The 24,118-nt window shown below is 34.4% G+C and overlaps 1 protein-coding gene across 1 annotated transcript in view; it reads right to left on the bottom strand.

Annotated features, from left to right (window-relative positions):
- Window positions 1–24,118, bottom strand: part of ADGRV1 (adhesion G protein-coupled receptor V1) — a 271,123-nt gene that overhangs the window by 226,726 nt on the left and 20,279 nt on the right. Inside the window, exons 8-21 of the mRNA XM_054283215.1 lie at window positions 22,660–22,930; window positions 21,518–21,847; window positions 17,557–17,733; window positions 16,369–16,592; window positions 11,004–11,036; window positions 9,816–9,942; window positions 9,540–9,725; window positions 8,685–8,865; window positions 7,974–8,137; window positions 7,190–7,313; window positions 6,560–6,826; window positions 5,053–5,179; window positions 2,650–2,867; window positions 850–1,593 (exon numbers count right to left, since the gene is read on the bottom strand). Coding sequence (XP_054139190.1) covers window positions 850–1,593; window positions 2,650–2,867; window positions 5,053–5,179; window positions 6,560–6,826; window positions 7,190–7,313; window positions 7,974–8,137; window positions 8,685–8,865; window positions 9,540–9,725; window positions 9,816–9,942; window positions 11,004–11,036; window positions 16,369–16,592; window positions 17,557–17,733; window positions 21,518–21,847; window positions 22,660–22,930 — 3,173 coding nt within the window. The remainder of the gene's footprint in view (window positions 1–849; window positions 1,594–2,649; window positions 2,868–5,052; window positions 5,180–6,559; window positions 6,827–7,189; window positions 7,314–7,973; window positions 8,138–8,684; window positions 8,866–9,539; window positions 9,726–9,815; window positions 9,943–11,003; window positions 11,037–16,368; window positions 16,593–17,556; window positions 17,734–21,517; window positions 21,848–22,659; window positions 22,931–24,118) is intronic.

Below are 24,118 nucleotides of genomic sequence, written 5' to 3'. Positions count from 1 at the left end.
TACAGAGGAGCCTGTACTCAAGAATTTGATAATCATAGTCTGCCTATCCCCATGAAAGAAAACCTGGGGAATAATGGGCAGAGAAAGAAAGGAAAAGGAGATTACTACTATGAAAAAGAAGCTCATGGAAGAGTGAGGAAATGCAAAAGAAAGAGTAAACATAAAAGTATCCCTACCATACAATACCTGACTTTGTAAAGGAATTATTATGATGCTCACTGCTATGCTAGTTGAGTGTAAAAGTCCATAATGGTTATGTATGACTAAGTCACATCTGGGAATATCAAGTTAGAGGAACTGAAGTACATATGCTAATGTAATTTCGAACATCATTGAACAGATGGGCAAAATTTTCATATAGCATGTAAATACACGATTAAGTAAATCTAAACCCTGAAAATTCCATTGCTTAAAAAGTCGTGGTTTAGCTGTAATATCATACACAACTAGAATCAAAAACATTATTGTATTTTGCTTCAGAAATCAAGAGAAAAAAATCTTTCTTAGCCACAATACTGTAAATCTAATCAAAATCTTAATTGTAAATATATATAACTATATGTATAGTTATATATCTATAAGCCTATATGTGGAAAAATAATTACTAACTATTATTTTTAAATTATTGATATTCAAGCTCCCTTACAGTTCTGATGGTTTTTGAAAATCTCCCAGCTCTTACTTCCATTTATATGGTTTTTGAAAATCCCTAGAATTTTCTATGAATTGCTTTTAACTAATCAGACATAATAATTTCCGAATCTTGCATACATCTTTCAAGGAGCTAGACTCTTCCATATTTCGCAGTACTTCACATATGAAGAAAAATAATACAACCTATTGCCTCACCATCAGCAATTGCTTCTCCTTTAAGGCTCTTAACTCCTCCTGGAACTGGAATTCCATCCATGTAAAATTCAATTATACTTTCATCCAGAGTAATCAGAATGTGAACCCAAGTACTTTCATCAAGATATTTCAGGACTGTTGCTTTGGCTACGTATGTCATATAGGATCCTAATGCTGTATAATGAAGCACTACAGAGACATAAGAATCATTCGTTTGGATTTTCACACCATAATATAAAGTCCCATTACCATCATCCTTTTCAACTATATAACCATCAGTATTGACATTAGGAATTAACCATGCTGAAAATGTAAAATTAGTTACTGCAGTATTTCCATCATATGGGTATTCCAGACCAATAATTCCAAATGCATCCTTTTTTCCACTGAAATACAAAGCATCTGTTCCACTGTGATGGCGTCTCATGTGTGGCTGAGATTGCACTGTACTTGGAAATGATCCCAGCAACAAGAAGTCCACCATTGATGGTAATCCAGCTTGAAATGTACTGGACAGTATTTCCCAACCTAAACGGACAGTGCCAAAAGTGCCTTGATGTCTCCAAATGGTGAAGTCTGTAATATAGGAAAGATCATCTTCAGAAAGAACATCTTCTGCTATCTCTCTGTCCTGACTCTCTGGATCTATAACGAAGACTCCAAAAGGGTCATCATTGAAAGGGATCATCACAGTTACAGCAAGGCTTGTGTCAGACAGCTGCCCACCAGGACCAGGAGACCCACCTATATAATGGAAATTAAGAGTAAAAGTTACTGGTCTGAAAAAAGTTACTAAGTATTTTAAAATGTTTAAACAAAGTACCTTTTAAATAGGCCTAAATCTTCTTTAAAGTGTCTCTGAACTCTTAAAATTTTGTCCAAATTTAGGATTAACATAAATTAACTGTATTAGTTTTAAAACACTATAAAGAACATTTTAATAGAAAACAAGCCATGTAATTTTTCAATTGCAGAATATAACTGTCTTTCAGTTAAAACAAGATTAGCTCCGATTTCCTGAATTAGTAATGAGATAGGTTGCTTTTGTTTCATTTGAAACACATGAGGTCAAATTCATTTCTCATTGTACTCCAAGATTTACACAAATATGAAATGACAACATTTGGTTCATTGCCTCCAAATAAACAGAGATTACCCTGCAAAATCAGTAACTAGTTGTGTGTTAAAACTTCTCCTAAGTCCTGCCATTAGCCACCTACTTCTCCACAGTAAGAAGATCATGGTATGACTGTAGAGCCTCCATGCACCACTAAGTAGGAAATCTTCTGTACATGCATATGGATTTCACTTACAGAAATGTCAACATATTTTCAGTTGTATCTCGGCACAGAAGACCATAAATAGTACTGAGGTGGAAGGAGTCCAGCAGATTTGGAACTCTACTCAGTAGCAGGCCTGTAGTGGTTGTAATTTAAGTGATATGAAGTGGTAACTATTTGTATTTTAGAGAAATTTCTAGAAAAAAGCAAACAAACCAGCCAATCTCCATTATAGTAGATACACATAACCTTTTATATCTTCATTTTGTCAGCTCTACACAAAGCTCTACACCTCTGAAATCACTAAAAGGCATCTTTTTTAAAGGTCTGATTCCAAAACTGCGTTCATATATCTAAATTAAAGAAAAAATGAAAAACAAAACCTAAAATGTCATAAGAAAAGTATAGGATGACATAGGCATCAAGGCAAAGCTCTTTGTAGGATTGTTTTCTTTTTAATTGATTAAATATAATTATTTTCTACCAGATAGGAAGGGAATGGATATATGGAAGACAGTACCTGAAATATTCACCAATTTTAAAATGTAAAATTCATTGAATTCAGGAATTTTATCTGAAACAGCATGGAGCACTATCTGCTTTGATCCTTCACCATCCATGAAGTGCACAGTCCCATACGTTTCATAGAACTCATCTCCTGGCTTCAGTGCAGAGTCATTATGAAACAGCTGCCAGGTTACTGAGACATTCCCAAAGTGTCCTCTATGTCTCAAAATCCTATTCAGAGACACAGAAAGAGTCAGTGTCTTGGCAGGTATGCATTAGCATTATCCATTAACAATGGAAAACACAGACTAATCATCCTTACTGTGGAATACAGTATGCATTGTCCTAAATAAGCAAAAATAACAAACAGAACCATGAACAATAAAACAATCCTCTTACAGGGCCTGCAATTTCACAATATAACTCTTCATCAAGGTATACCACAGATGTCTTAGAAAGAGAGCAATCAATGATGGCACATGCAAAACAGCACTGTTTAGATGAACATCAGTTTGTCTTGCACTTCTACTTCTTAATAAAAAAAAAAATTAATGTATAATTCAGCAAATTAACATTAAAAATTGTGTTAACTGGCCACTGTTAGAGAAGAAAGAGAAGGCATTTAACTACAAGTATTTTTTTCCTTTAACCATTAAGGTGCCTTAACCTTTTTTGTATTGTTTTTTAATTTCAGTTATATAGCAGGTCCTTCACAAACTTGATTATTCCATATTAAGAATTGAATAAATATAAAAAAAAAAAGCTTTTCTTTGTTTGCTTTTTACTTGCATAGCTATCTGGTAACATAATTTCAATAATTTCCAAAAGGTATTATAAGTAAAAACTGAAGAACTGAAATGAACATAAAGAAGTTCCTTTATTAACAAAATATCTTTGCATATAAAAAAAGCATTTCTGCTTGTGTGGCAAAAAGTAAAAAAAGCAAAGCATTATTGTACAAGTCTGAAAAATCAACTCAATAAAGTAGTCTAGGAACAGAAACACAATAAGTTTTTACTGCTTCCGAAGTTTCCTTTAGTTGTTAGTAGTTGTATGCAGGGCGTTCCATTCCTGCAGTGTAGCACTGCAGCACTGTTGCAGTAACTCCAGTTACTTTCTAAAAAGCTCAGTGTTGCCACAGCTGTTCTCACTTATTGGTTTATAAAATAGTCTGACCCTTTTCTTATGTACTAAACACAAGTCAAATCCCTTTGGGGGTATGGAAGAGACAGTCTCCTAGTAAATATATTTTATCAATAAGGACTAAGCAAGGTAAGATGTTGGTAACCTTGGAATTATGTGTTTCCATAAAGCACCTGTATGCAAAAGTGTTTAGTTCAAATCATCCCCCTTCACACCATCGATTTAAAAATAAAAATTATTAAGGACCAAAAAAATCTCTAAGGGGCAGCATAACAAAACCAACCACAGAATATATATTTAATATTGTCTTTTAACAAAGATTTAAATTTTTTAGATGCACAACACACACATAAAAATTTAACTCACAGTCATAGGCATCCACTTCAAGGCCTTAAAACACAGAATCAAATCAAATAAAAATATATAAAAGATAATTAAACAATTGTGGAAAAGCCTGTTCTTAAACTGCGCACCCTATCAGATTTATGGTGAACCTATGTTTCTTTATACCCTGTCAAAAATTTTCTCATTGAAAATCAGTATTTTTGTCAATTTATAACCACATTCTCACTTAAAGAACATAAAAAGGTCAGATGACATGAAACTTAATTTCTTAATCCTTCCCGTTCCTGAATACATCCTAGCAGCTACAGGCCAGAATAGGGAGAAATATATTGAGCCTAGAAAAAAGGCACATCTGGATTTTGAGAACAGCTCCTATCCGCAATTTACAGATAGAAGAAAAATAAATAACAGAAAGAATACAGTAAAATAGGTTTTTTGCAGGGTAATATTTCAAAGGGGGATGCAAAAAGAAATTAACAACCACATAGCTGTATTTAGCTGTATTTTGAAAAGATCTTTTTACTTCTCTATTGGTCCAGATTATATTTGGCTCATTCATTTCGACGGTTCTGAATCTACACTCTCGTGAAAGTATAACAAAACCCCCTTTGCTGTAATCTTATCTGTGATATAAAAAGCCCCCTGTGCTGCAATCATCCTTGTTTATATTTTAACTGGGAATTCTGTACTCATTTTAATTTCCACAGTCTACTTGATAATATAAGAGTTGATGTTTGATGCTTTGTTGATCTTTAATATGTCTGCAAATAATTTAATCCAAAATTTGGTGAAGCTATTTTTCTAAGAAATTTTAGCAATGCAAAAAATAAGACTAGATCAAAGTACTATCCATAAAATAACACACACATCAAGATATACATACATGTATTCCAAAAGGGGGCAACAATATTATTTAAAAGTTACTTACAAAAAAAAATTACTTTTTCCTTCTTCCACTGGCTTCTCTAGAGGTTCTAAGGAGAAAATTCCATTAGGATCATCATTTGCCTCGATAATAACTGTAGCCACTCCACCGTTAAAGATAACAGTATCCCCTAAAAAGAGGGTGGTTAATTTTATCAAGACTGGAATCAGAAATGGAACTGACTAAAATTGAATGTATTTTCTTCTCACACCAACAGCTTTCATGCAAAGAAAGAAACAAGCAGTGATAAAACAGTGCAAACTAATATTTTAACTATTCACTAACAGACAAATTAGAGTAAAAAATGTAAATAATATCTGAGGCAAGGATCAAGAATGTAGATTTGAAAAAAAAAAGTGACATGACAAGAGATGATGCAATCCTGAGAAGAAAGGATTGTATGAGAGGCAGTACTTCATGTTTGGTCAATTGGTCAGGTCAGAAGAAAAAGACATGTATTCAGAGATACTAGCTCTCCTTTAGACCTTCAGCAGAAATATTGCACTTTAACTAAATACAAGACAATAACAATCCCTAAGAGATTAGTCATACCCATATCACAGCCTATATGAAAGGAAAAAAATATAAGATACTGGTGAAGTAAGGAAATTAGTAGTATTTCTTGGTGTATATTAGCAAAGTAGGGACATTTCGACACTTCTTTATGTCCACAAAGGTACATTATGCTTTCATCTCCATCCTAGTTTTTACCCTTTTCAAAACCACTAGACTTGTTTTTACTCCAAAGTGAACAACCTGTTTTAACTTCATATACCTCTATTTGTATTTTCTCAGAGTCCAATAAAATTTTCAAAAGGGATGAAACGATCAAGGTCACTATATACAACAGATGATAAAAAGAAAAATAATAATTTCTCTTTTTTCCCTTTCAGGAATTCATCTAGAAATATTCTGTATTTTGCCCATTCCGGCAGGAATATGTGAATGGAGGAAAGTCATCACATGTTTTCAATAGAATGGTAAAATAAGATAGCAACAGATCCTGAACAAAGTTAGTCAAGTAGAAAGAGAGCACTAAAAAGAAAATTTAAAAAGAAAGAAGTATGGCTTTTTCCAGTAATTTCCACGAAGCTGGTGTTCTCTAAGAGAGCTGGGTATCAGACTGAATTATAGCTGGCCTCGGGAAACACAGGAAACAGGAACTACCTTATACTCAGATAATTGAGAAAAATTACCTATTTATTTAACTTATATTTTCTTACTGATGAGTCAAAACCCCATCTAATTTGGAGCATTTGGAAAGAGATTTCAACTCAAGTTATCTTTGCAGGACAGTTTCAGCTTTATAGTTTAATTTTTGTTTCCGATTAAACAATTGAAGATCAAAATCCAAACACACTGTACAGAAATTTTATAGAAATGTTGATGCAGACCTTATTCATATAATGCCTGGCATTTATACATTGCTTTATTATAAGAGCCAGCTGCTAAAAAATAGAGAAAAAAGAAAAGGACAGTTACTAAATATATATTAAATCATTGCTTTTACCTGTTGAATTCAAAAGGAAGATATAAAATACTTCATCAGTTTCAGGGGTGTCATCATCATTAATATACACAGATAAGGTCTGCTCTCTTTCTCCAACATCAAATAGAATTAAACTATCCTTTTCACTGGGAACAAAGTCTCCCTCTTCAGCTGTTGCATCTCCATTAACAGTAATATACTGAACAGTGACAACAGTATTAGTAGATCCATTCCTTAGGACTGTAAAGTTTGCAACACTCCCTTCTGTAACTCTCACTGTCAGAGGTTCTGAAAAGACACAAGCAACAAATTCAAGTTCAAGCCTAAGTTTCTTGCATGCAGCTTATTCACCTAATCCCCCTTAAGAGCAAAGAGAAGGCGCATGTAGTTAAAGGGGAAAACTCGCAGGTAGAAGAGAATATTGTTGTCCTTAGCTAGGTAACGAATCCAAGAGCCATCAAAAAGAATAATGACATAAAATGAGAAAAATTCTTAAGTAAAAAAAAAAAAGGCAATACAACAAAAACAAAAAAAAGTAAGTCTTATACCACTAGTTCCACTAGGATTAAGATTTTTCAATAACCTGGTCTTGGGATAAGATCTGTATGGGGTAGAATATGAATTCAAATTTTTAAAACAGTAATATCTAACCTGCAAAATAAATGGGATCATCATTCTTCATAATTTGTAAAAATGCAATGGTTATATTGCCCAGTCTTGCTCCACCAGTGGCATTGAATAATCTGATTATGAATATCTCCATCTCTTCAGGTACCTGAATGACAAAGTATTAAGAAATTAATTTGTTGCACATGACACAATGAAGAAATTAAAAGGAACAGCTGAGGAGGTTAACAAAACAGGGTTCCTGCATGTTGCTGTTTATTTCTTGATTCACAAGTGTGCTATGAAGGAAGAAAAATGACAGGTCATACACTCACACAAAAATAATCATCAGTCAAAAATCTTTGCAAATAAAACCCCTCATCTTTACTATTATACAGATAATCCAAAAGTTATCCTGCAGTTTCCTGATGCTGATATAACTTATTTTTACAGCTATGTTTATTTATTTATTCCTTTATTCCTAATTATTCTCATTCTTTCTTATTTAACTTCAAATATATCAGCATTAAAATATGAGATTAGGATTCTTGTTATCAAAACAAGTGGTTTACTTAGTATTATAATGTAAGTACATGACTACTGAAAGATTCTAACTTTTTGGTTTACAGATATGCACAATGTCTCAAATTATCTTATTATTTACTTAAGTAAACTCACTTTTATCCAAGCATTTTGATTTTTCTCAAAAAAAATCAACAGTTTCTTAAAAAACAGAGTCTTCTTAAATTTCAATGTTTCAGCACTTCCTCTTTGCTTCATATATTTACACAAAAACATATTACTAAGTATGTTTTTTAAATATTATTACCTCATCTGGTAGAGAGTAAATTGTGATATTTTTTGAAAACTCCAGATTATCAAAGAATATAGTCCCTTGTTCTGGATAGACGTCATTGGTACATGCTGGGTCAACAATCCAGGACACACTAACACTGCCATAGTTTCCTTGGTTTCTTATAAGTCTGTAAGAGGCTGTAAAATGTAAATATGTACAGTCAGTGTGCATCTCCAGAAAAACAACTCAAAATGAAAAAGGTCAGCAAAGCTGAAATAAAGAAAAAGGAAAGGAAACAGTAAGTCCACTTGCAAAACTAATATGCAAGTGCCCTACACAAAAACCCACATAATAATAGACCATTATAGCAGTAAAGACTTGTATCAACTCTATTGGTACAATAGAGATAGATAAATTGAAATCACACATATGAAAATTTAGCTCATTCTTCTCTCACACAGCACTTCATGCTCACCAAGCAGTACTACTAAAACCAGGCTGCTCCTTGCAAGTAAATAAATTCTCTGTCCCTCCTGTCTGGTATATTCTCAAGCTATATTTTAACTGGATTGATCCCTAATAGCTTCAAGGCCCATCCTCCTCCGCAGTAATCTCCACTGCTCATCATACTGTTCCCCCCAGAAACTACTGAGTCAGGCATTGTCCTACACAGGTGAAGTAGGGAAAAGTAGCCTTGCAGGAGCAGACAGCAGAGAAAGCAGTTACTCTAATAAAAAGAATTACCAGCATAGATGATTTCTCCTTTACTTTCCTTTATTGTTACTGATAGTTCATCAGGTTGAAACTGAATGACACCATGTGGATCATCATTCTTCAAAATGGTTATATTTACCCTTGTGGCATTCCCCAGCTTGCCCGACATTTCACTGTAGCCACTGAGCACAACAGCATATGCCTCATCCAGCTGGAAGAGGGAAACTCAGTCAGAATAAAAATACTTATTCAGCAGAAAAAGAGGAGAATTTCAACAAAAGAAAATTACACACAGTTTCTACATGCACAATGCTTTTGTACATCTTTGTCATCTGTAACAGTGGAAGTAAAGATTTTAAAAACACTGACATTAAGGTAATTTAAAAAAAATTTGTCAGCTTGCATTATTAATATAATGTGACTTTATACTTCAAATATTTCTTGAACAAACACAGTAGATGCACCATGGAACACTAAAATAAGCATTGCATCTTTGCATCTATACAGCAAATATTAGTGTAGACTGGGAAGCACTGAGTTCAGTTAGCAAGTATTTACCAAAAAAAGAACAAAAAGAAAGCAATGGATTGTACAGGCCTCAATTAAATAGTGGTATTCTATAGTACAGAATGCCACAGGTGCCAAAAGCTCAGATGGATGAGAAGTTCAGTTTCAATTTACCAAAAAAAATAAATCCACTGAGGCCTATTAAAGCCAAAGATACCTTCTAGTAATCCAGGCATCCCTGGTTTGGAGACTGGTAATACATTCCATAGAAAAGCATTGCATACTCATTCTGCTACAGTATATTTTCTTATATTTTAATAAGTGACAAACTGCTATGCTGTGAAGACAATTTAGAGAAAGGAAAATTTTCATTTCTACCTCTGGAATCCCATCCATCCTTGACAAAAGAGTAATTATGATCTCTCTTTCACCAGGCTTAAACTCCAGAATTCCTGTGCTTCCATAAAACTCATTATTGTCCCTTGGTTCTACAGTGTATCGCAGAAACTGCCTGACAAGGCTCCCTCTGCTGCGGACAATCTGCAGTTCGACAGAATCCCCCTCCTGTAAAAAAAAGAAAATCCAGCATTTTACTCGCATTCTGCTAAGATTTACTTTTCCATAACAATTAAGAAAAGTTATTCAGATAGCTACCTTGATACTGTAGGGGCCTCTGGAAGAGGGAGAAAATTCAAACACTCCTCCAGGATCATCATTTTCCAAAATAGTGATCTCACAAGTAGTAAACCCATATTTCAGTATTTGATTTTCCACACTGACTCTGGGAAAGGAAAAAAGTCAAGGTTTTTTGAGTGTTGGTTCTTTTAGTAAGTAAATACATATCTACGTGAAGGACATCAGAATCCTGATTATTTTAAGAATAAATTATGAAAAAAATTACCTAAAAAGAATATAATAAATTAGGAAAGACACATCAGAGTGTTCCATTCCCTTGCAGAAACCCCACCCTTTGTTCCTGAGATGCCTTTTCTTTCAGATTATTTTTTACAGCATATAGTTCTGGGGCTTTTTAGTCACACATGCACACAATACAAAGAAAAAGAAATAGAATCATATAACAATAATCTAAAATCACATTTAGTATTACTTTTTATTTGGATCAAAACATAAGGAGTGATCCAAAAATACTTAAACAAAGAGAGCTTGAATTTCTTGCATTCATTTCATCAGATATATACTTTCAATTACATTGTTTTAAGTACATTCCATTAAAAATGCAAGAAAAAGTACTGCTGAAAGATGCATAAAGAATGCACCTTCAGACTGATGATTTTGATATAGCTTATTAAATGTTAGTTTATGAATTCAGATTTATCTTCCATGTTTTCTGGAGGAAAATTTCAATGAACAAACTGGAAGTGTCTATTTTAAATGGTAATATGTAATATTTTTTGCATATAAAAAAATATGCCAGCAGACACAAAAACTTGTGTTAACATAAACTAAACCTATTTCATTAAAAAAAAAAGATAACTGCTCAACAGAAAACTTTATCGTTCTAGTCCACTCAGGCATTTAGGTGGGACAAACTGTATTTCTGGCAGTTTAAGACAACAGATCCATATTGCAATCAAGCACAGGTATCAAACACTGAGTCATGCATTAGTAACTTTCATCATTCACAAATCCTAAATAAAGCTTCATGCCAGAAACCCATGCCATCAAATTAAAAACCAAAGGACAACCAAGCATTGTCTGAAGAGACACAGAAGACATGATTCCTGAGAGGAAAAGAAGTTATTGACAGATTCTGTTCAAACTAATCACGTATAAAACAAAGCATTGATTCATTGAAGACAAACCACAGTTCACTGCACTTACCCAAAGTACACAACAAACCTTTCTGTCTCTACCCTGTTAACAGAGAAAGAAAGAAGGAAAGAAGAATAGAGGGAAAGAAAAGGGGTGGGGAATGAATGAAAGTGCTAGTTCCTGGAATTTCAATAGTACCAGTCTCAGACAATAATAAAAACAAGAGTACCACAAAGTTTTCTTTTCCCTTTCCAAACACATCATGTTCCTTTTATGGAAACCTCCTTCCTTGGCATTTTCTGTTGACAAATGCTATCAAGTGGGCAATCCTCACTGGTGAGAAATGACCCCATAATCAATTCAGGATGTCAAGACCCATTCATGGTATGCCCTACCCAGCCCTCCTCCAGGAGTTCTTTCACTGCCAACCCCTGTGTCTGCTCACAACTGCACCAGCAGCCCACATTCAAAACTTCACACAAAAAAAAAAAATACAATCAACATGCCTCCATTTTGTGTTACTTCATCAATCTGACATAGTAATGATAAAAACAGGTAAGTACATTGGGAGTCACAACACATACATATCAAAGACTATTCTAGCAGAAAATCACATCAGACTTTATTTTTGACAATTTTTAGATTAATCAGATTATCAGAGTAAAATACCAACAAAAAGAGAAGAAAACCACCATCCCCCCCAAAAAACAAGGAAAAAATAGAAATAGGAGAATAAGCACATATGACAAAACTATCTCATCAATTCAGATGAAAGAAAATTATTCTGCAATAACAAGTATGTCATTCTATGAAAGTATGCATAGATTATTTTCTTAACCTAAAATAAATATACAGTTAATATTAAACCTGGATTTACTATCAACAAATAAACAAAGAATTTATAAAGTTAAGTTTAAATAATTCAGCTTCAGAATTCAGTAGACAAAAGAGTTCACTCAAAAGTTTGAAGTAATAAAGCAAATACATTTGCAGCTCTATTCTTTCAAATAGGAGATCTGATTTAATAGAAATTGAGGCTACATTTTAAATACTATATATGAAGACATTCTTCTTCCCTTCAGAAATGTATGCAAGTTTTCCAAAATCATCAGGCATTAATACTATTTAAAAAGTCAAGGTGAAAATTCCAGAGCTAAAACTTATGCTAAATTTTCATTATATTGTTCTTAATGCTAAAATTTAATTATATCACTAAGCTGTTGGTAATATATTTCACAGCAGAGACTACAAATGAACTATTATATCAAGTGGGTTTTTGGTACGTGATGTACAAGCTTAAGTGGTTAAGACACAATTATTAAAACATGAAAGGGCAATGCCAGACTTCATTTCACCTTCATGAAGTCAGATTGCATGAATCCAAACACAGCTCAGACAAAAAACTGAGTACTAGTGCTAGAATGTAGTATCATGTTGTAGTGCACGATGGCAGCTGTAACAGAATCCAAGGGATAGCTGAAAATAAACAGTCCCAAGGTACCATGAGGAGGCACTTTAAGTATCTCCAGGTATATTTTGAAAGTACTTAGAAGACTAGCAATACTTACTACCTTTTAACAGTCACAGTGTAAATCAGACCAGAATTTCAAGAACTTGGGAGTTAGAAAGCAACTAATCAGATTCAGCTGATTAGTTAGATTAGATTTGGTGCTGCATCTGGCTGCCAACCAGATGCAGTACCATTCACCACCACTCTCTGGGCTCGGCCATCTAACCAGTTCTTAACCCACAGAAGCAAGGACCTGTCCTAGTCATAGGTTGCCAGCTCTTCAAGGCAAATGCTGTGGCACACAATAACTTTGTTAAAGTCCAGATAGACAACATCCACAGCTTTGCCCCAATCCCTCAGGCATGTTAGCTGATCATAGAGGGAGATCAGATTGATCAAGCAGGACCTGGTCCTCCTAAGACCATGCTTGCTTGGTCTGCTGCCCCAGCCATCCTGTAGATGTCATATGACCCCACTGAAGATGATCAGTTCCATAACCTTGCCAGGCACCAAGGTCAGGCAGGCTGGCCTGTAGTTCCCCAGATCCTCCTTCCAGCCCTCTTTGTGAACAAGCACCACATAGGCCAACCTCCAATTGTCTGTGACCTCCTCAGTCAGCCATGACTGATGACAAATGGCAGAGAGCAGCTTAGAGAGGTCTTACAATAGCTCCCTCATTACCCTAGGATGGATCCTCTCCAGTCCCATAGACTTATGATCACCTAAATAGCTCTGCTAATCACTAACTAGTTCTGGATTTCAGGAGGTCTTTTCTGCTCTTCTACCTTTTCTACCAGCTCAGGGACCAGTTGCCCTGAGAATAATTTGTATTTCTGAGGTTGAAGACTGAGGCAAAGAAGGTGTTAAGTACCTCAGCCTGTATCACATCACAGAAATCACTAGAACTATTAAATTTTCCACGTTACAACAGTTTTGCTTCATTGAACATATGTCACATTAGATACATACATACACATAATGGATCTGTTCTGGTATCTTAATTTATGGAAGTCATGATCAAAAGATTCTGACCATAAGCTATTTAAACACTCAGCTGTTACTGGATTTTAATCTTCCCAAAATAAAAGTAAATTAATTTGTGTATTGTTTTTCCCAGGACTAAAGTTCAGAGGTTTTACTCTCAGCTCCACTCATTTAGGAGAACAAACACAATCCATGTCCCATGACGGTCCTGGCCCTTCAGCTGTGCCAATTGCCAAATTTATAGCTGTGTATCTGCACTGGGGGCATGGCAACTGCCAACAGCCAAGCTTCTTTCGCAGAAGTTAAGAAAACTATCAGATTTAGGTCTGTAGTGATATTTTTAGTTTCAATTCAGGCCTATTTCAATTCAGGCCTAAGATATGGGCAGGCATCCAAATTGAAGCTGGTCCTAAGGAAAGAAAATATGAAGACTCTTCAGCAGGCACAGGATTATCTTACTTCTTTACAGCTCATCTGTCTTCTGGGTAAGCATGCTCTTCATGATATACATTGACCTCCATTTTGTGAACAGCATTCATAATTATTTTTAATATCCAGGGCCTACAGATGGCGGCCACAGAGCAAGAAGTAAAATAGTATTTTTAATGGCTTGGAAGGTTTCCTTTGTTATTATGGGTATAATCAAAGCTCATTTAAAACATAAAACTACCATAACAACATCACTGAGTTGTAAATAATACATCCCTGTTAGAACTAATTATCGTATTATTTTGCCCGTGCTATTACTAATTGCAATAAATAGAATGCTCATGGATGTATTTCTGTCTATAATTTCATTAAAGTCTGTACATGCTCTACTTTTCTACTGACTTATGCTACAGTCTATCAAGCAGTGCAAGCACATCCACAGCAGTGTGTGTCTTTGTTTTCATGGTAATTCACTACTGCTGTGAGGAGCTGGCTGCCTGTCTTGGAAACTGAAATCTTCTGTTCATCTAGAAAACACAAACTATGTAGGAGGCAATACCAAAAGCTTACACGCATCACCCTGCCAGTATCATTCACCCCTGCTTTGAAGAGTCATCTCCAGTGTTGAAAGGATGATCTTTGCAGGTATTCATTCTTGTCTTTTACTCAAGTTAAAAGTTGCCAAATTTCACTTGTAGCCTTGAGGGACACTGTCCAGGTGTAGAGAAAAGTTCTGATTTTATCTCCTATGTATTTACTTTTTCCTGGCCAAACTACCTAATCCTTACTTCACTCTCTGACCTTGCCAAGTGTGGGAAACCTGCTTACTGCTGGCAAAATTTTTACCAGCCACTTCATGATCAATAGAACTTGCTACTCCCACTACACATAGCAAAAGCAGAACAGTGGTTGCGTTTGTTCAGCTGCCAACTCAATCCCCTTTTAGACATAATTTTCAAGGCATGGGATTACTAGCCAGAGTAAGTGGTAAAAAGCTATAGTTACACATACTGCAGAGCTATCCAATACTAAAAAGTTAATCTTTTATGCTGCCCACTTCCTCTACATACTTATTTGTCTCCCATCCTTCCACTTCAGCACTTTTGTCACTTTACACAACTCCTTCACAACTTCAGTCATTATTTCTAATCTTAGCTTCTTTGTTTGTGCCACAGATTCTAATGAACTTTCAGGCAAATCAATTTCATCCACAGGAAAAAAAAAAAAACAAACAAAACAGAGAACTGCTTGCAATAGTCTCCATTTGTGGGGTTTTTTTTTTTTTTGGCGGTGTTTTTTGTTTCTGTTTTTGGTTTTGGTTTTTGGTTTATGGTTTTGGGTTTTTTTGGTTTTTTGTTTGTTTTCAGCAGGACCATCTATTCAACACAGTGAGTATCCAAGATTAGAATGAAAAAATTCATTGTGCACTAGATGCATCCACCAGCTAGCTTCTACAGAAGCAGAGCAACCCTGTACTGAAAAAGCATCTTTCCTGTGTGATAGAACAATGCTTAAAAAAACAGGATCAGCAGCAGCCTAAGGAGTTGCTTTCTGGTTTGCTAGTACATACTCTATATGAACATATAGTATTAAAAGTTCCCATCAGCTAATCTGCCCTTCCTATCTACAACAGGGATACTTCTACATAAAGTAAGGACTGTATATGTAGCAGATGTTCAATGCAGACATTGCAGCTGATGGACCTCTCTTAGCATGTTTCCAGAAAAATAAATGGGAAAAATATACCTTAGATTATTAGGAGGCTTTAGCAGAAGTGACAGTATTTCTAAACTATAGATACATCTGAATTTTTGGAAGCAGGACTGAAGCAATAGCCAAGATTCTCCTGCTAATAAAACAAAAGGCTCCTGGATATGAAATAATTCAAGCATTCTGAGTAGTGTTCGCATGCAGATAGTATCTTCTGAGGCCTCTTACAGCCTTAATTATCCTGCAAACCTGATGGCACACAGTAAGGAGACCACAACACAATGCTTCAGAAACATCATTGCTCCCTTTGTAGCTGAGGCATGTGGTAGTAGTCACACTGGCCTATTTTGGAAGCCAGCATTTGTGATCAAAGTATCTAATTCTGCAACAACATCCTGACTATAAACCTCTTCTGAGAAAAACACAGTTGTGTATTGCTTTCATTACTATTCATTATAACTTTCTCCCTTATCTCATTAAACATTATTTTCCTGAAAGTAAGTGTTATAATCAAGAACTAGAATTAAAGATCAAAGCTAAATCAACTTTTAAAGTAGCATATATTATTTTTAATCAAAATACAAACTAAACTAAGTCATTAGCTAATAAGCACAATATGGTTTCTTACATTGATCACGAGTCAAAGATTTCATACACAGTCTAAATCAAGGGCCCAATATTGCTCCAGGCATTTATCAACACAATGGAGGCAACATCTCATAATTAATATTGTGCCAATTTTTTTATATATAGATTGAGTATAGCAAGTGGTACATATGAATAAAGATTGGGGTACAATACCTGTCCAAAGTTAATAACACAGTTTCATTCATTTCAGGTATATCATCAGCTTTAATAGTAATGTTGATTGCAGTATCACTTTGTCCAGACAAGAAAACAACAGAGCCATTAAAAGGACCTATATCATCCTGTGTTACTGCCTTGTGATTAGGACCAAATGGTCTCAAACTCCAAAACACAGTTGCTTGACCATCAGTCCCATCTCGATGCAATGGAATGGAAACCTGTAAAGAACATGAGTCTGCTGTGACTTGCAAAACTAGATGCAAAAACAATTAACCCCTTGCAAACTACTGTTTGAATATGAGCCTCAAAATATTCACCTCCGACTTATACCTATGTATAAGATCTAAAATCAAAGATGGTATATCTATGAAGATATATACTGAATCTTATATATTTAATAATTTATCCATTATATAATTGGACATATATGTTTATATATTCTTAGTGGAGGTGGCAGACCATTAAAATGACAAATCACTTAGCACTCATGAACACAAAAACCCTTCTATGATGGATTTAACCAATGCCTGCCTCATAAAGACAACCTAGGTTTTATATCAGCAGTTTTATTCTGAGGATGAAAAACAGTTCTCTAAATCAGGATTTGAAGGAAGATCTCAGTTAAGACAACTAGGAGGAAAAAAGGGGAAATGTAAGAAAAAATATTTTATAGAGGGTTTCTCTGGCTGGGGTTACAGCATTCAGATGGATGACGATGCTTTTGAAAATGCTTTGGGTATTGAGAAATACAAAAAAGCATTATTTATTAGAAAACAGACACAGCAAGCCAAACCATATATTCACATGTAAGCGAATTATAAAAAACACAGACACTTTCACCAAATTTGGGAGCAAAATCAGTCCACAGAGTGTTTTTGCAGCTGGTCAAAGAAATTAAACTGCAGCATCTTTTGCTCCATCTGAGCATGAAGACTTAACCAATTCTAGATCCTTACAGAGAAAGCAAAGTTCACCGCACTTTTCAGATGACAAACACATTAATCTTGCTAGCAATTTCTAGCTTTTTGATTTAATAAAGGAGGAGAATATTTGAGATAAGATCAAACTTGGAGGATGGATTTTTCTCACTTTAATTTTCAAATACTATAGTGGATATAGCAAACTTTGCTTTCTCCAAATAAGTTTTCCATAGTAAGGGACAATATAAAAATGTTTACTTACCACTGTAGCAGGTGATTCTTCTGGTTCAGAAAGAATAATTGGAAGATTGCTAATAAAGCCTATTTCTCCATTTGCAATATCTGGAGTAATCCTCAAAGAAATATTTCGTATCTCATCTAATCTAGGACTCACGGGTGGGACAAGAGGAATTCTATTCAGCAGCTCAACTTTTTCCAACTGTGAGAAAAAGTAAGAAAAACTTGAGAAATAAGAAAGCCTGAGTACCAAGTGAAAACTATTCTGACATTTTGGAATAAGTGTCATATGCAAGGAGCAAAACACCTCCAAGATAAATTTCTCCTACCAGTGCCATTTCTACTACAAAAATGTGTAAGTAGCTGTGTAAGAAATTAAGTGAATGGTATTGAGCTTCCACAGCAGAATGGTATACCTCTCAGACAAATCATGTACACAACTAAATGTACATAGAGGGACAATTAACTTTCTGAACTGGGCATTTCCTTACTAGATATATGAATTGATCTGCCAGATTGTTGTTTGTACTTCAGGTTTTTTTGTCATGCATTGATAAAAATCTGTTGAAGTCACTGGAAACATAATAATTTAGACACTCTCATGAAGCCAAAGAGTGATTCAATCTTCTTTCCTCAGTTAAAAAATGTAAAGACTTCTCTATTTACAATAACTAATATGTAGAATTTCATTCATAATTGAAAATCAGCACAAGATTTCAAAACTGTAATCTCCTCTTATATTACCATATTTTTGATGGTTTATTTATACTAAGAAGAAATAGAAAAATGTTTATTCTATCTTTGAATGGAAAATACCATACATTTAGCCCATCAGAACCATTGACATGACTTTCCTTGTGTTAATTGTTTTAATATTCCTTTCAAATATAATTTATAACACTATCAGATTGTGTCTACATGGATCATAATAGCAGATATTTCTATGACCAATTTATATATACTTCTGTAAACATTTCACTGGTGCATTAACCATCAATGAGAACCACCTTTTAACTCCTATTAGGATGTTTCTGCTTGGAGTTATTAGATGCTGCCACACAGGTTTTAGTGGAGAAGGGCATTTAAATCTATATAGTTATTATTGAGAGGAATAGCAGATTTGTCTTTACAAACAAGCTGTGGGTCTGCTGGTAGATAAAACTAGCTCTGGAAGATAAAAGAAACAATGGGAAAGATTCCACTGATTGGTGAATGGAAAAAGATATTTGCTTTTATAAATAAACTTTAGGTTTGCTGATAAACGAAATTAGACATTGAGAGATTAAAGAAACAATGGGGAAGAAAAAACCCTAAATTCCATAAGAATTAAAAATTAAAAGGGAGGGTTATACATCAGAGGAAAATCTTTGGGAAATCTTCGGTATCAGGTGTATCGGGAAGTCTGTACCTCTCCAGTACCTCAGCCAATGGGGAAAGAGAGAAGGGAAATGCGGCTGGGAAATTAGGATAAAAAAGGAGGCTGTGTCCTCCAAAAATTTGAGACACCCCAGGGGAATGCCCCATGGCCTCTCCCTTTATTCAAATAAAGTAAAAGGACTCCTCTGACTCCCTTTTGGACATAAACCTCCGGTGTTTGTGGATTAATTTTCCTAGCATTATGAATCACCTTCTCAACTGATGAGTTTTTAATCCCTTTGATTCTTTAAACCAATTTATATAAAATACTTGGACTGTATCATATTTTGTGCTGCTCTTATTCAAGTAACACTCAAAAATATTCATGTACATTTTATTTGATGATAGATGGGATTTGTTTTATAAATACTGTAATTAGAAATTTCTTCTCAACCATCCAAGCTACTTATTGGGATTCTGAGGAACAAAGAGTGGTTCTATTTTTTTCTTTCTCTTCTAAGACTTCTTTTAGAATAGGTGCCAATTCTCAAATTAACACCATGCAGGTGGACCACTGTTGTGGTTGTTAGCTCAGTAGAAGTTCTGAAATACTACAGAGCCGAAAGAATTCCCTTTGTTACTATCTGGATAGTAACTTTGAGATTAAAGTAATAATTAATTAAATATTGCTTTGGGTTTTTTTAATTCATTGTTTCCTCTTAAAGCAAATCAGTACATGAGGGAAAAAAGAATGCACTGTAAATCGAATAATGCCAAGCAGTTTACTAAATTAGTTAATCTTCCTGTCCATACCAAAAGTAGTCTACACATCAAACAATAGGTTATTTAATTGAAGATGTCACTAAAGAAGGTTAATCTCATATTTCCAGTTCCTCTATCTGTTCTCTTGTTGTGTCTATGCTTCATTTCTTCATCCCTCCTTCCCCGATTTCTGAGTTGATCCTTTACTGGGCCTAGTACAAACTTTGTAGTCTCATTCTAAAAATTTTTTCTGAGACTATAATTTATTCACAATGTAGAAGGATTGTCATAGTTATAAATAGGGGCATTTTTCTTCCTTTTTTAAAGGAATTATTTGTGTTAGAAGTTGCATCTGATTTTGTGTACTCAAAACATTTTTATAGTTCATGGAGAAAGTACATGAAAGTATACTTCATCTCCCTGGAATCTGCAGTTTGAAAAACCACACCAAAAGTCTGCATATTGAAGTACTTGTCACACATCTTGTCCATAGTCCACACTGCAATGTTATTTGTAATCTATCACCTGAAAGGAGCTTGGAATTAGATATTTCAAGTCTTCTGTCAATATTTCAGATCACATGAAGAAGGTAAAACACACAAACCTATTCTAATATTTCATAAACATATTCCTTGCCTAACTGTTAACATAGAAAGAGCGTGTGCAACTAAAATGATAATATGATTTTGGCAATATTGTTTCTCTCTCTCTTTTTTTTTTTTTTTTTTAATAGAATGTAGGGGGAAATTTGTAGAGGGAAGAAATCTTTTCAAGTAATTAAAACATTTTTGGTACATTAGAAAATAAAGAAAAAAAGACCAAATTTTGCATTTATGATTCCACATCAACATCTCTGTTTGAAAATTTTGAAGACACCAGACTTAAATGGAAAATATTGAAAAGAACTAAGAAAAGACTCTGCGATTTGTGCTTTGGTTGTGCCATGTCACCTCTTTGTCTGTATATCAGGATTGCTCCCTGGGCTCATGATCTTAGTGGCAATAGTTAATCAGGTAATCTCAAGCAGAGATTATGCAGTAGTCTCAACTGCAGATGAGAAAATAAGTATAAAAATTACTGATTACAATGCCCAGAATCTCCCACAGCAGCATATCTGAACAATAACTTGCTAACATGTATGCAAATCTGGTTTTCTCCACTGAAAAATGAAGAAAAAACATAATTTTGGAAAATAAAAAAATCTTTCTTAAACATTTTAGTGGAAAACAAATTTTCTTTCAAAAGCATAATGTTAGTGTATTTTTCCAGCCAATCTTACTAGCAATTACGCAATCTCCCTTCTTACAAATTCAGTAGAGAGAAAAAAAACCTCACAAACAAAAACAGAAGATGAAAAAAACCAAAAGACCACATACAGGGAAAACTAGAAGAACTTTTCAACTACCTGGTCAAAGCTGCACATAAATTCAACCTATGTTTGACTATTTTAATTTTTATTTCCTTTTTTTTAATTTCCAAAATCTGTCATACTCCTCTACTTTAGGAGCCTTTATTTGATTAAATCAAAAGGCAAAGGGTAGACAGAATAACACACCTAAAAAGGTAACTAGCTTCTGCAACACTGATATAATTTTGTTAAATTTCACAATTAGTAACTGAATCCTATTACAACAGTGTATTTTTTAAAAATTATGTAATTAGTATATAATTATTAGGAATAAAGCTCCTTATCTGTGGAAGCAGTATCTAAATAAAAGAGTTTTCTTGGCTACAGAACTAATTGTTTTTCTTTTTTTTTAAATCAGGCAGAGTCATTTTAATGAAGTTAAAAGGGAAGGAGCCACTACTATTTTATATCCTTTATACTACATGGGCTAAAAAAAACACCCCAAAAACAGCTGAGATACCTGTATGACAAAGTGAGCTCTATTTTGAAGAAAAGCATCATTTCGTATTGGTATATTTATAGTAGCTTGTGCTTTTCCTTCTGGAAAGATGAGAGTACTTCTTGTAGACATATTCAGAATGCCACCTTTCGCTCTCTCAGGATCCAGAGCTCCAGCTGGAATGTACAGTGCAGTATAAACCAACTGCACATCTCCAACTGTTCCTCCTTCCCTTGCAAAACTCAAGGATAAAAATCGTCCCATTGGATTACTTTCAATCTTCTGATTCTCCAAAGGATGGAATTTTATTAGGCCATAAACATCATCACTGTCCTGAATGTAAAACAGAAGCTGCAAACCAGAAAACAGCATGCTGCATTACTTTTTACCATAGTTTCATGCTTTCACAAAATCATCTCCTAATAGTCACCACACATTTTTCTCCTTAATCTCCTTAGGCATCAGGAAAGAAATCAGATGGACAGCCTCAAAGAATTCTTTATATACAAGAAGTATCGCACTGACAGTGGCAACTGTCCCACTATGCATCATCACATATGCCAGAATGAGCTCTGAATAACTGATTTTTTGGTTCAGCAGCCAAATTGAGTAATTTAAAAATGTTTTAGATTGTAAAGGATTTCATTTTATTCACCAAGCTCATTCTAACCATTTTCAAGAAAGACAAGGGAGGGATTTGAGTCACAGAACTGTCAGCAAGTCTAGCCACCCTTTATTTAATTGTTCATAGGTTACAGACTTAATCACCAAAGCTTCCCCTTGAAGCTGTTACTCTGTAGACATTTCAGTAATCACTAAAATAGCAAAGGAACAAGTGAAAATAACTTTCCTGTCTTCTGTTAGAAAACAGTCATTTGAGACAGCATTTCTTCAATCCTAGCACATTGGGAATAATCTGAACTGAATTCTACCACAGTAAAAGGGTCTGGCATTGTACACTATACTCAGCCAAATACTTTAGACTCTATATACTATACTCTATACACTAAGATTATATAAAGGATCAGTTTGCTTGATTTTTATCCAAGACCAAACCTTTTACCTTGTTCAGATAATCCATCAATAAATGTTATTAAAACTGGTAATGTCTTTATTACTCCAAATACCTTCTCCAAATATACCTTCTCCAAGAGTAAACTTACCTCAGATGGCTCACTGACTTCTGCGCCTCCCTGTATTGTATAAGCTAGGAGTTTCAGAAGATAAGGCTCTGCCTCTTCTGGTATATCATCATCAATAATGTTCAGATGAAGTGTCACCAGCATCTCTCCTTGAGCAAAACTTATCTCTCCCGCCTCTGGAAATAGGTCTGCAGTCACAGGTGAAGGGTCACTGCTATTTCGGATTATAACCCAGGAAACAGAAACATTTCCATGTGTTCCACCATTTCTTACAATTGTGATACCTTCAAACCTATAGTTTTGAATGAAAACAAAATCCACAAACCATAATTACTACTGGCATGTATGGTTACCAATTCCCTAAAATATTTACACTGACCTACATGGTACAAATGCTTGCAACTGACATTTGACTCAAGGCTTACAGTTTGCGAAATCATAATACATATGTAAGATTTGAGCATTTACGCACAAACTCTCTGTAAAATCTCAGAAGATGTGTTAGATCTCACTTTCTTTACAGCAAGTAAGATACTCAGAACTGAGTGGAGTCTTGGCGTGTTTTATATTTGTCTTGCAAAATACAAATCAAATTTAAGAAAACATTTTGCATATTCTACAACATGAACAGTTATGAGGCATGGGCATTGAAATTATGATCTTAAATGAACTGTTTACCCCTGTACTAAAAATATATTCAGCTACTGATATTTATGATACTGGAAATGCCATGTTGCCTGCATCTGACAAGTGCATGACTACAACAAAAAATCTGGAAATCATGACTTACAAACATCTAGAAAGCAAGATTTATTTCTTTACTGTGTATAAAAAAAGAAAGATGAATACTCAGGTGTTGGGTACAGACCTAAAATATTGGCTGCAGACCATAAAATATTCTTCCAAAATTTCTCACAGTATGATAGTTTGAAGCATTATTTTTTTTGGATGAACTAGCAATAATTAGACATTTTTATTGAGATTATCAATATTGTGTATCAGTCTGCCTATAACATTTGTAGAGAACTTTGATTTTAGTCTCTATGTAAAATTACAAATATTTAAATTGGTTTTGAGTTTAAGGTAACTATTTAATGGGAGATGCTGAACACTTTTTTTTTCTTTAATCAGAGACTGGTTTTATAGATAGTAAAAACAAATACACACCAAGGGTGGAAGACAGAAATGTATTTCCCACTGAAACTGTGTGTAGCAGTATCACAGCTTCACTGGTCCTACCTTTAGATTAGGAGTTTTCACTATTCTGATGATATGATTGAATACTTGTGGCTTATTTACATATAGTTTATAGATATTAAAATACTTTCTGCATTATTAGACATTCCCACTTCCTTGAAATCTTTTTATAATCTAAATATAGCTGATAATAACAACACACTAAGTGATTACTACATTATATTTTAGTAGTAATTTTATAATTACTTTAATGATATGCTAAGGAGTCTTAACAATTACAAAT

This window comes from Melozone crissalis, unplaced genomic scaffold (genome assembly GCF_028551555.1).
Source record: "Melozone crissalis strain CALT ecotype California unplaced genomic scaffold, PUWL_Pcris_2 ptg000036l_1, whole genome shotgun sequence".
Taxonomy (NCBI): Eukaryota; Metazoa; Chordata; class Aves; order Passeriformes; family Passerellidae; genus Melozone; species Melozone crissalis.
This window is presented reverse-complemented; position numbering and strand designations above follow the sequence as displayed.